The sequence below is a fragment of the Hyaloscypha bicolor genome (genome assembly GCF_002865645.1).
Source record: "Hyaloscypha bicolor E unplaced genomic scaffold K444scaffold_15, whole genome shotgun sequence".
In the NCBI taxonomy this organism is placed as follows: domain Eukaryota; kingdom Fungi; phylum Ascomycota; class Leotiomycetes; order Helotiales; family Hyaloscyphaceae; genus Hyaloscypha; species Hyaloscypha bicolor.
Window position 1 is genome coordinate 1,462,819 of NW_020194517.1, and position 12,579 is coordinate 1,475,397.

General features: G+C 39.0%; 1 protein-coding gene across 1 annotated transcript; it reads right to left on the reverse strand.

Annotated features, from left to right (window-relative positions):
- Positions 1 to 8,228: 8,228 nt before the first annotated feature.
- K444DRAFT_701864 (uncharacterized protein) lies at positions 8,229 to 8,612 on the reverse strand (the record flags this gene model as incomplete). Its single annotated transcript, XM_024888041.1, has 1 exon — positions 8,229 to 8,612. A coding segment is annotated over one exon (384 nt), but the record flags the coding sequence as incomplete, so codon positions are not given.
- Between the last annotated feature and the right edge of the window lie 3,967 nt (positions 8,613 to 12,579).

Genomic DNA, 12,579 nt, shown 5'->3' on the forward strand with positions numbered 1-12,579 from the left:
AGTTTAGCCTGGGTTTATATTTATAATTAATTATTAAGGGAAATAAGCTAGTTAATTTATATAAATAGGTAATATTTATAATATTAAATACTAGAAATAAATTTATCTAATTATTCTAGAAATAATTAATAAAGAAATAAAGTTAGATATTAATAATCTAGTTAATAATTTCTATTTATTTATTAGTTTAAATATATTCTATAATTAAAAGCTTTAGCTTAGTTCTAATTAATTTTAATAGTTTATTTATAAAGTCTAAAATAAACTAGAATCCTTAATTATTTATAATAATAAGAAAAAAACCTCGGAATTACTAAATATAATAATAAAATAGGCTAGTAATAGTTTTAGTTATAGTATTCTTAGTTATTAGTAAATTTATATATTATTTAGATAATTAATTAATTATAATAAATATATTATTATATTTCTTATTTATAAAGCCAGAAATATAAAAGTCTATTAATAAATTATTCTATATTTTTAAGGGAACTAGTAATAAATATAATAAGCCTAGTATTTTATTTCTTGGCCTATAAGACTTCTAATATTTATAATAGTTTACTATAAAGAAAATAGGCTATTAGTAAAGTCTTTAAACTAGAATTTTTGTTTTATTTTAATTAGGATATATAGTAGTTATTATATTATAAAAGCCTAGTTTATAGATTATTATATTTATTAAATATAATAAGTTTTTTATTATAAAATATATAATTATTTAATATTTCTTATAAATTTATATTTTCCTGGGCTTTCTTATATTTATTTTCTAGAACTAGATTTATCTAATTAGTTTATAAGACTTTAATTATAACTAATAGCTTATTTTTTTTTTATCTTAATAAAAGTATAAGCTATATATTTTATTTTAGTAAAAGCAAGAATTAGGTCTAATAAAATAACTTATCTAGTTCTCTTAATCTTTTTAGCCTATTTCTGAATTAGTATAAACTCGTTTTTTTGGAATAAGATATTAGTAATAATATTATTTTTATCTAGCTAATAGATAATCTAGTAATAGAATTATAATAAGAAATCTATTTATTAGATTTATTATTTATTTAAGGGCCTCTTAATACTAAAATACTCGAGAGCTTTATAATTAGTAATAATTAGAAAATTAGGTAAGCTAATTAGTTTTATTTACTATTTATAAAATCCTTAGATAATAATAAGAAGTTCCTTATTATAAATTTTATAATAGTTCTTAGCTTTTTAAAAAGCTTTAGAATAAAATAAAACTAGATATTATTATTTATTTTCTAAACTTTTTTAAGAAAATATACTTATAATAGCTAAATTTAAATAATTAGTTTTTAAGTAAATTTCTTTATTATATTTAAAATAAAAAAAAGTAAATTCTTAAGCTAATTAAAAGTATCTAGTTAGATTTTATTAAATATAAATTTTAGTAAAGTATTTCTTTTAGTTAGATAATTTAGGGAATAGAAAATATATTTATAGGCTTAGATAAATCTATAATAGAAATTATAAAAGCCTAAAAATAATTATATTTCTCTTTTTATTATAAGTTAATACTAATTTTAGATAATAGAGATTTTAGTAAAGTTTATTTATATATCCTAATTTAAAATAATAAATTCTAAAAATATTATTTTAAAAACTTTAAATTTATATTTATAAATATTAATTTATAATCTAGTATTCTAGAGCTTTTATAAAACTATTCTAATATATTATTAATACTTTTTCTTATTTTTAGAAAAAATTAATATATTATTAATATAGGCTAAATAAAAGTTATCTAAATAGTTTATTAGAATAGTATTAATATATTACTAGAAAGTTACTAGATTATTATTATAATTTAGCTTTTAATTTTATTAGCTAATATAGTTATTTATATTCTATTATTTTCTAAATATATATAATATAATTATTTTACTAGGGAAATAGACTTAAAATATACTAGAGATATTTAGAAGGCTAAGCCTTTTCGGGACTAGTATATTATAGGATATATATATTCTCTTATAGTTTTTTATATTCTAGTTTTCTTTTTCTTAGCTTTAAATTATTTTTATAAGAAATTTTTTATCTTATTTTCTAAGCCCTAAATATTATATTTATAATAGTATTTAAAGCTTATTTCCTTAATTTTATAAAGAATTTCAAATAAATTAATTTAGAACTATTAGTAATATAGGTATTATTAAGATAATAAAATCTTAGAAATATAAATAATAGACTTTAGAATAATAAAAGTAAAAAGCTTTAGAACTTTTAGAAGAATTAGGTATTTATACTTTTATAAATATATACTAGTAATATATTAGAAATCTTCTAAAAACCCGAAAATTAAAGAATCTTAAATAAAAGCTATTTTTTAATAAAGTTCTAGAATAATAAGTACTTATAGGCTAGTAACCTAATTACTATTCTTAAGCCCTATTTTATAATTTTATAGGCCTTATATATATACTAGTAATAAAATTACTAGGAAAAATATAATAAAAGAAAAATATAATAAATTAATTTTCTAGAATATTATATAACTAGGAATTATATTAACTTTTACTAAGGCTTCTAGTAAAGCTTTTACTAGTTTAGATTATTCCGTTAGTAGCCTTTTCTAAACCAAATATCTTATTAGTATTTCTAGAGAATTTATAAATAAGTCTATAGAAATAAACTTCTTTATTTTTATTATAAAGCTTCTAGAAACTAAAGATTATATTATTACTAGAGAATTATATAAATGAGCCAAAAAACCTAATATCTTATTCTTAGATATTAATATTATTATAAAGAGCTATTAAGAAAATATTTAAAAAGCTATTTTATATAAGAATACTTATAGTTATAATAAAGCTATTCTCGAAAATACTAAGCTTTATAATACTAAGCTCGAGAATAATATTAAGTATTATATAGCTATAGTAAATCGGTTTATAATAGCTCTAATTACTTTTTCTTTACTTATTTTAGCTATTTTAAACTTCTTTTAAAAAAATTCCGAATTATTTCTTATTTATTCTTATTTAGAATCTTTTATATCTTATATTTCCTTTAGAAATACTAGAATTACTAAGCTTTTAGATCTAATTCTCTTTACTAGAGATTATATTATCTTTAATAACTAGCTAGTTTAGGTTAAGAATAAGCTATAAGGAAATACTAATTTATATTTCTTAAAGAATCTTAAGATTATCTATATTTCTAATAGATTTACTAGTAATACTTTTATCCTAACTAATTCTTATATAAATAAAGATAATCCGAATTAGTACTATTAGCTCTTAGAGCTTTATTCTTATTTAAAGAAGCTATATTCTAATTCTAATAAAATATAGAATACTTATTATAACTTTAGTAAGCTTTAAATATATTTTAATTAAATATTTCAGGAATTTTATATTTTCTTCTTATAACTATTTATAAAAAGTAATATTAGTCTTTAAGATATTAAATATAAACTAAATAAGAAGCTCTTACTAAAGCTTTAGAAATTAGTATATATATACTATAATAATTCTTTTATTAATACTACTTATTTTATTTAGTATTATATTACTAATAATTAGTAAATTAAGGCTATATATAAAAAGACTAAAGAATATAAAAAGGCAAGAGCTATTCTAGCCAAGTTTACTTCTAATACTATATTCTTATATATTTCTAAAAAGGAGCCTAAGAAACCTATATTAATTACTTTTATTAAGTATATATTCCCTTATAAGTATAAGTAATATTCTATAAAGACTAAGAATTTCTTAATTATTAAATACTATAACTATAATAAGTTTGGCTATTATATTAGATATTATCTGGTTTTATATAGTAAGGAAATCAAGATAGCTTTTTCTAAAATTAAGCCAGACTTAGTTCTTATTTTACTTTATTTAATAACTAGATGGCAAATTAGCTGCTATTTTCGGCCGGTTTAGTCACTGCTTTCTATAGCTAACTTGCCAAAATCTTGCACCGCTTTACTACTCGCATACCTAGTAGCCAAGGCGGCGCGACTATACAAACCCTTGCCGACCGACTACTATAGGAATACCAAAAATAAGCGAGTAAGTCAAAGTTATTATCCAGAACCGCTTCTCTAATTCTCGTTTAATGCTTTGGGATAGAGGGGAGCAGAAAACGGCTCCCCTCTATTACTATCCTCTCGTGGCCTAGGATAGCGGCCATCCTATATCTTCGTTTATCCTCCCTCCCTTCTCTATCTTCTTTCCTCAAAACCTCTCATACTTAACTATTACTGCCCCTCGCTCAACCCCTCTCCTCCCCCTCTCGCTCGCTGCCATTACTTAGGCAGCAGGCTCCTTCTTCACATCTTCGGCCTTACTTCTTTACTTTTAATTATTACCGCCGTTATCTCCTTTAGTTAATCTAGTCAATATGCGTCGTCGCTAATAGCCAATACCAAGCTTCTCCTTCTCCTCTGACTATGATAGATCAGATATTAAGAGCTGCTTTGATACAGGTAATGAGTAAGAGGAGACCGACGCCGAGACCGAGCCGATGGACGTCGATACTAATATTAACGGAGACGATAAGGCAGACCTGCTAGATCTGGAGTGGCTTACTCACTCGGATAATGCTCATAACTTGCCAATGGACGTTAATACCGATACTGGCGGAGATAATAAGGCAGATCTGGCGTGGATCGCGGGCGAGGAGAACGCCTACCCCCCAGACTATTACCTCGCTCAAGAGGATAACTCCGACGAATCTGAGGATAAAGATAAGGACTATAGTAATGGTAGTCTCCTCCTCCTCAATATGATCAAGGGATAGTTCTATTAGTGTATACCCTATTCCCTTCTTGCCTGCCGCCTTCTACTATTAAATTACTAATCTGACTTTCTTTACAGGTACTACAAGTATATACGAAAGGATCCTGCCCGGATAATACAGGCTATCTCTCGCCGCACCCTCAAGGCCTTCTTTGAATGGATATTAAATTAATGCTAGGGGAAGGGTGGGAGAAGGCTTGCTGGTATCGGGTCGGCCAGCATGCTCGGGACATACTGGAAGGTTTTCCGGCTCGTGCACGAACGGGCGACTGGGGAGAAGATCAAGGGGAAGATGAACCGTCACATGCATCGGGTGAGTAGCGCTCCTCCTCAGTCCGAATTATCGTAGGTGAGAGGCTAATACACGTCTTTATTACAGGTCCTCAGGAAGCTGGCCAAGAAGTACCGCCTATTGACGAAGAAGCGCAATAACATAGCAATATATATCGAGGATCTCGCGGGACTCCTGTAGACTAACCTCACGATAACGAAGCAGAGGTACCCCTACGGCCGGCACCGTATCGAGATCAGCCTCTATGGCTAGCTAGGTATATTCTCCGTAAACCGACCTTTAGTACTCTTGAACCTCCGCTACGGCGATATTATTGTGACCTTGCTCCGGGACCCGAATGGCGGGCCCTATCGGCTCCTGATCAAGTTCACGTACGAGTTTACAAAGAAGTATCTCGGCATAAAAGATGCATAAGTATTACTCTAGGCCTTTCCTCCCTCCCCCCCTTTCTTCTACTCTAGCGAGACGTGCGGCTCACGTGGAAGCTAGAAATACGTTTCTGCTCCCTGAGATCATCTTTAATCCGTTCCTGGTCCTTAGTCCGCATGTCGCCCTCCTGGGCCTCATCTTTGCCGATAATGTGTTCTTGGCCCCGAGTCTTACATTGGCCGAGAGAATCAGCGAGCTGGTAATCCCGCTTGGCTATAAGTAGCTGCCCTTATATCTGAAGCCGGAGCTAGCGAATATCCCCGTCTTCCGCAAGTCTATCAGGACGCCCTACGGGTGGGAGATCTCGCCCGACTAGTAATTGCTATATACGACTCTCTTGAAGTGGATCAAGCGGCTCGGCGTGGTCACTGGGATCTTGCTGCCTACGCTTCCGTACTTCCTCTGGTACGGTGCAGGCAATGCCTTTAACCAGAGCGGTACGTACCCTGTAACCCCCTTCTCGCAGCCCCGCCCCTCCCCGCAGCATAGTATGCTAACCGCAGATAATAGGTGACGTAAGCGATACGCTCCAGAATATGATAATGTAATACGCCAAGATCGAGACCTTTATCAGGCACTACCTCCGGCGGACGGTTACCGCTGATATACGAGCTATCGTCTCCGGCTACGAGGCTCAGCGCGACCTGATGCGGGCGGCCTATCGGATAACTCGCTGGATCAATCCTGACCGGCCGCAAGAACTCACGCTCGAGGAATCCCTGTCCGTTAATCAGGATCCCGTCGTCCGCCGCCTCGTTACGGAGCGGGAGAAGTGGAAGCGCCGCTTCCAGGGCAGGGCGACCCAGCAGCCCGGGTACCGGATCATCGGCCGTACGATCTTTAATACCCGGTAGCGGCTGAGAGCTGCGCTCCTCAAGCACGTTCAAGAGCGCTGGGATCTGGAACACCCGGTCGACGAGATCGAGCGGCAGCTCTCTGGGCTCAAGCTCAGCTAGGATGTGAAGACTACCCTGGCCCAGATCAATAAGATGCCCCCGCTCCAGAAGCGCTTGGCCGAGACGATAATGACGCTCCCGGGAACGACCATCGAAGAAGAGTTTCGCCGCCGCAATGCGGCTATCGATGTAGTCGCCGCCTACTGCCACTTCCAGGAGGGGGGAGCCGCTGCCCAACCATGCAAGAGGTCGTCGACGCGACGAGCGAGTCCGATACCGTCAAAGGAGACTAACCCGTAGCTAGCAGCCGCCGAGGCCGAGAAGCAAGCGTTAAGTGACGCTATATTATTGGTATTTACCGAGAAGAGGACCACTACCTGCTTCCTCTGTCTAGGGGAGCAGAGCTTGCCGTTTGAAAAGCGCACTTACAAGTTTGCCAGTCCAGGAGACTTGACGAAGCACTTCAAGCGGAAGCATCTGGCCCACATCAAAGAAGGGGATCAGCTCAAGTGCAAGGTCTGTCGAATGGGGCTGCAACACAAGCAGCATCTCCAGAATCACGCAGCGACTATCCACGGGACCGTTTCCTAGTAGTTTAATGATATACGCGCATAGTCAAAGAGCTTGCGTTTGCCCCGTCTTTTCTTCCCTTTTCTGACCTTTCTCGGTTACATGCTTGTTCCGAGCAACGTTCTTCAGGGCGAGACCAAATTAGCGGGGCCCCAGCAGCTGCGTGAGAATGGAAGACTGTTTTTAAGTTTGCGCCAACTACTTCGTAGTATTGGTTCTGTTGTACTAACACCTTGTTTGCACGTAATTTTATGGTACCAATAGTCTCTTGGCACCATTGGGTTTATGGCACCAATGGGTTCATGGCACCAATGAGTTCATGGCACCAGTGGGTTCATGGCACCAATGAGTTTATGGCACCAGTGAGTTCATGGCACCAGTGGGTTCATGGCACCAGTGAGGTCATGGCACCATTGGGTTTATGGCACTAGTGAGGTCATGGCACCAATGGGTTCATGGCACTAACTGTGCCAACCATTTTCATGTATAAGCGTTGATGTATTCACGTGATCTCAATCTGGTCTCGTGACTCTGCATACCTCGCTTAATGGGAGATTGGGTGGTCATTGCCATTAGAATGATGCTCCTGCCCAATAATTGTGGGTAGTGAGCCGGGAGTCAATATTCGGATGGAACCATCTGAAGATGAATAGTCCACAATTACGATCGTTTGGACAATGTTGGTAATGCCATCAACTTTGAGAGGATGATCTTGTTTGATTATATATACCAAACTATGGCTCATATAGACGGCGCTATATAGTCTTCATAGTCCTCCTCCCTCTTAAAGTGCTTTTCCATCTGTATCTCGATGTACTCTTTGTAGTGCATGTTCTCGGTAGAGATAACAGTCCACCACTGGCGAATCGGCTGCTGGCTGACGTGATTGCTGGCTGACTTCAATGTCTTTACAGAGGCTAAAATTGCAGGGCTTTTTCTGCCGTTGCTGTTAGTCTGCTCACGTACGAGTCATTTCATATGTTTGGGAAGTGCTAAGTCAGCAGAAGTGACGATTCCCAAACAGTGTTTGGGAATTCGTCCTAGTGTCACGAGGTTGGTTACCGCCGGAACCAGAAATATTCCACACTGTTACAATGATGCGAAGTATCTGCCTGGATATCCCACATCCTCCGTGGTTAATACAATTAGGAAGAGCTCCACCTGTAGTCCTTACCACGGGAACAGATGCCGCAGCCATCAAACTGATAGAAGACCAAGGAAAGCGTCTTGCGACTATCTGAATTCGTAGCCTGACGTAACTCAGCAGTCACCTTACTCCGTCCCCCCGTCATTATGCAGTAGCAGCCTCCATCCCCTTTCCCAAGAAGAACGACACACGCAGTCAGCTGCTTGACATGGTGTAGACAGTGGCACTTTTAGCATTTTGCAAAGCATACTGGAGGACAGTTCGGAAAGGTTGCCCTCCAGCTGGCCCGGGCCGCAGGTTTTAACATCATGAAAGCCAACAGAGCAAATGGATCTCTTATTCGTTTCCAGAAAATCCTCCAGGGCATTGTATTCGGTCACTATGCGGCACAAGTCAAGCCGATGAAGATCTAGTGCGCAGTGGGACAGTAGTTCTAGAGCCGAACTCGAATCAATCAGGCGTAAGACCTTTACGGACTCCAGCAGCTTTCCCAGAGATTCCGATACTGAGTTGACAATATATGTGTTTATAAGTTTTGTGGCATACTGCTCAAGACGACTCTGCAGCAGAGTCTGCTCCGAAGATGACGAGACAGTCGCGCCTGTGAAGAAACCTTTCTTTTTATATCGGGCCCGGGCCTCGATCTGGGATCGCGGTTGGTGATCGTGGGGATAAGGATCGGGAAGGAGGCATTTAAGTGAAAGCGCAGGCTAAAGTCTCCGCTAATAGTCTAAATTGATCCTCCACCGCGTCACACTCGCAATTAAGGCTAGCTGCCTCTCCTGACGCCTATCGCATTCCCCTGTTTATAACATCCTACCTCCCCCCTTAAAACACTACTAAAGCAGCAAGAACAAGGGCAAAGATCCCCCGACCTGGTATAACCCTCCCCAAACTATTACTCGACTTAACCGTCATAGTCGGCACAGAAGCAGAAGTAGAAGAAGAAGTTGGGACATAAACAGCCGTAGTAGGTACGTAAACCGTAGTCGTTGGTCGATAAGTCGCAGTTGTTGGCAGAGAAGCAGAAGCGGAAGAGGTCATAGTCGGGACATAAGCAGCAGACGTGGTTCGCAGCGAGGTAGAAGTAGAGATAGAAGTTCTCGTCGGCGCAATCAGAGTCACACATGCAGTCGCGTCATGATCGCAGACTTCCCCTACGAAACAGCAGCATGGGATGCCGTAGCTAGTGATGTAGCAGGTGTCGGTAGGCTGGCAGCAGAAAATGCGGTCTAGGTCTTAATTAGATATGTAATTTATAAGTAGAGTTGAATGTTAAGGTACTAGGACAGAGAAACCAGCCGCTAATAAGGCATGTGAGTTGGCGATTCTCGAGAACTGTTCGCGCTTCTAATGCATGTGTGGGGACAGGGATGCCATCATGAGCGGCTTTAATAGCTACAGCTCCGAGGAGTACTACTGTGCTGATAGATGGGAGTAGGCGTGACTGGAGATTAGGGAGCATACTAAGAAAGTTGGAATTTTATCGCTTTGATGTAGGGAGATGTAATAGGGGACTGCTGTTCCAAATAAATGTAATAGAGCGCTTGGGATTACTATAACCAATTTGTTAAATCCCCCCCCACCCCACGTGGTCTTAAACAGTGTCTACGATTAACTTCGAAAAAGGAAATAATGTTTTTTAGATCACGTAAAAGTACCTGAGTATTCTCGTAATGCCAAGGCACTTTGTCTTAGGTATAGTGGGGTAATAAGACAAAGTACCCTTATACAATCACTTTCTAGTACAACCCACAGTTTGTCTTACTCTATAATATTAAAAGTGTCGGATTTCGGAATCAATTTCATCAGCCTTCGAGGTAAATGTCTTTGGATCTCTTGGCTGTCTCTAGTAAAGATACAAATCATTTGTACTCTGGCTCCTTGCGTTCACACGTCTACGCAAAAGAAAACATCAAACTCTCTCTTACTCCTTTAAATGTGCACCAGATTCACATTTTAAGACCTCTCCGATAAGAGATCCCCGTAAAGAGTCATTTCATCACTGAAACCTGTCTCTTAGCATACTTAGGCTGCCTCAAACACGATGGATTTAATTGCTCTGTCTTTCTATGCTCCCGGACACTTGTCTTTGAACCCCAGAAATGACCCACCCCTTCTTTTCACATCGGCAGTCTCTTAAGTCTACTGAATTAATGTTCTTTAACAAACAGCATGAATTCTAGTCATATTCACACAGGCCCTTGGATTTACCACCCACGTGGTACCGTATTCGGAGCTACAATAGCACTTACGACACGATATTCTGGCTTTCTCCTCGCAGCAATAACAGTACTGGTCGGATTTGCCGGAGCAGCTGTCTGGGGAATAGCAAAATACACTCTTCATTAGATTCAATCGAGCCGGGATGCTAAAGATGTAATCCACCATCAACAACAAGCTATTCTAAAGAATTCGGGGACGGCAGGAAATTCAGCTTGGAAGTTTCTTCTACTGACGCTATGAAGCTTTTTCAAGCCGATTGTTCGGGAATCGGGCAAGGTATGTCTCATGTGAGTATCGACTCCATCAAATATCACCAAAGCGAAGCAGGACCGATTTTGCCAATATTGAAACAAATCCAACCGTTGCTCCATCTTGTGCCGTCTCCAACACATTTATTGCCTGGGATACAAAAGTGCCCGATGTTGTCGCAGCACAAGTATAAGGATGGAATACAACTACGGCCGCACGGCGACTCTAGCAGAGAGCAGCCGGCAAGTTGCCGGAGGAGAATGTCGCCATCAGGGGACATGGTTGCCTGGACCTTCATAGCTAGTACTGCTGGAGAGAAGGAGGGAACTAGGGAGATGTCCATATTTTCAATTGTGTCGAGTTGTTAAGTAGCATAGCACATCGCTTTGTTTCGGGGATATGAAGTATTTATAGTAGAAGAATGCGCTGTATTTATTGGTGTCCTCTTCGACCGCCTCCGAACACAATTGAGCGTACTTGAGGAGAAAGGATATGTTTCATGACAAACCTGATGATTACGGCCGTAATTCTAGAGGCCTTTGAGATTATAAGACATGGCGGTCCGCCAAAAAAAAAGGGGGTGGGGGGGCACAGGGGAAAACCTTCCCAACAATGTTCTGAACTTCTCTCTCGTCCAAATCGCCTCCTCCATGCCCCTGTCGGGAGATTGGGCTGAGCGAGTTGGGAGGCACAGGAAGGCTGCCTGCACGGAAATCCTGCAGCCCACACAGAAGCTGCCTCCGCGGAGCCCAGTATGCTCATATCCACCTCTGAATGCAAAAGGAAGTGTTTCTAAGACAAAGCTATTTCTTCCTCCCGCAATTCTGAAGGAAGTCAGGCGGTCGGCAAAAATTATGACTTTGAAGGCTGACGAGTGTGAGCTCGAGGCGCAGCTCCCCTCATATGCCAAGCCGCAAGCATGCGTTCAGGTTATGTCTCATAATAGCCAGCCCTAGCGGCATGACAGATTCCCTCAAGCCGCCACAACCTGCATGCTGCATTGAAGGAGCACCCAAGCACATGCCCCCACGAGGCGATTAGCCAATGCGACAAAGGGCTGTGCAGCTGCGAACTACAGTACAAAGTTGATCTGCAGATCAGCAGATGAATGATGCATAACCTCCACGAGTAACATTACTTTTTCTCAAAACTCTCGGATTTTCCCACTCCCTCTTTCCTTTTCCCTCTGTTATCTGAATCGTTATGGTCACGCCAACGCTAACATGCTTTAGGATGTCCTTACATTCTGTCCGCTTTCACACTGTCAGTCACAGTCCACGACAGCGGCGTCCGACCATACCTAAACTTCGAGTCCGGCTCAGCGCCCTTCTCGAGCACTCCTGGCCGTAGCATAAAAGATGTTCTTTATAAGTCCTTCACACAACTTTTGTGAATGCCTCAACGGCTGAAGCGACTAATGCCATGTAGCGGAGCCGGAATTCGAAATGATGATAACGTTTTATTATTCTGAATTGCTAAGAAGTTCCAGAATCTCAGCCTTCCTGGCTTGAACCTTGGTGGGGGTGCTTTCTTAGTGGAGTTAGAGTACGCTCAGCTTGAGCTGATGAAATTTCTTTCGAGGAGCCCGTTGTCCTCGTGTCATTTCCACAGAACGATGCCAAGAGTATAGGTCGCCGAATTGGCCCACAACTATGCCCCATTGCTGCACTCCATCGGGCAGCGTAACAGGTAGAAGTACTTTCGCTTCGAGCCGCCTTGGCTTCAGGCACAGAGAAACGGAATATCCCCATCAGTAAGGCTGAGATGGATTATATCCAACCAGTCAGGATTAACAGAAAACAACCACCTTGAAATTTGCTTCTGCCCGCATATGCTAGTCAGGTTTTTCTATCCAGAAGGAGGGACTCATGACTTGGTAGGGCTGTTGGCGTCCCAGTTGCGGCACTAATATGCTTCATCCCGTACTACTCGACCTTCTATAGTTCGAGGTTAGATTTCGGTCACGATCAGTACCCCGAGATCTTCATCTGTATCTTGTTG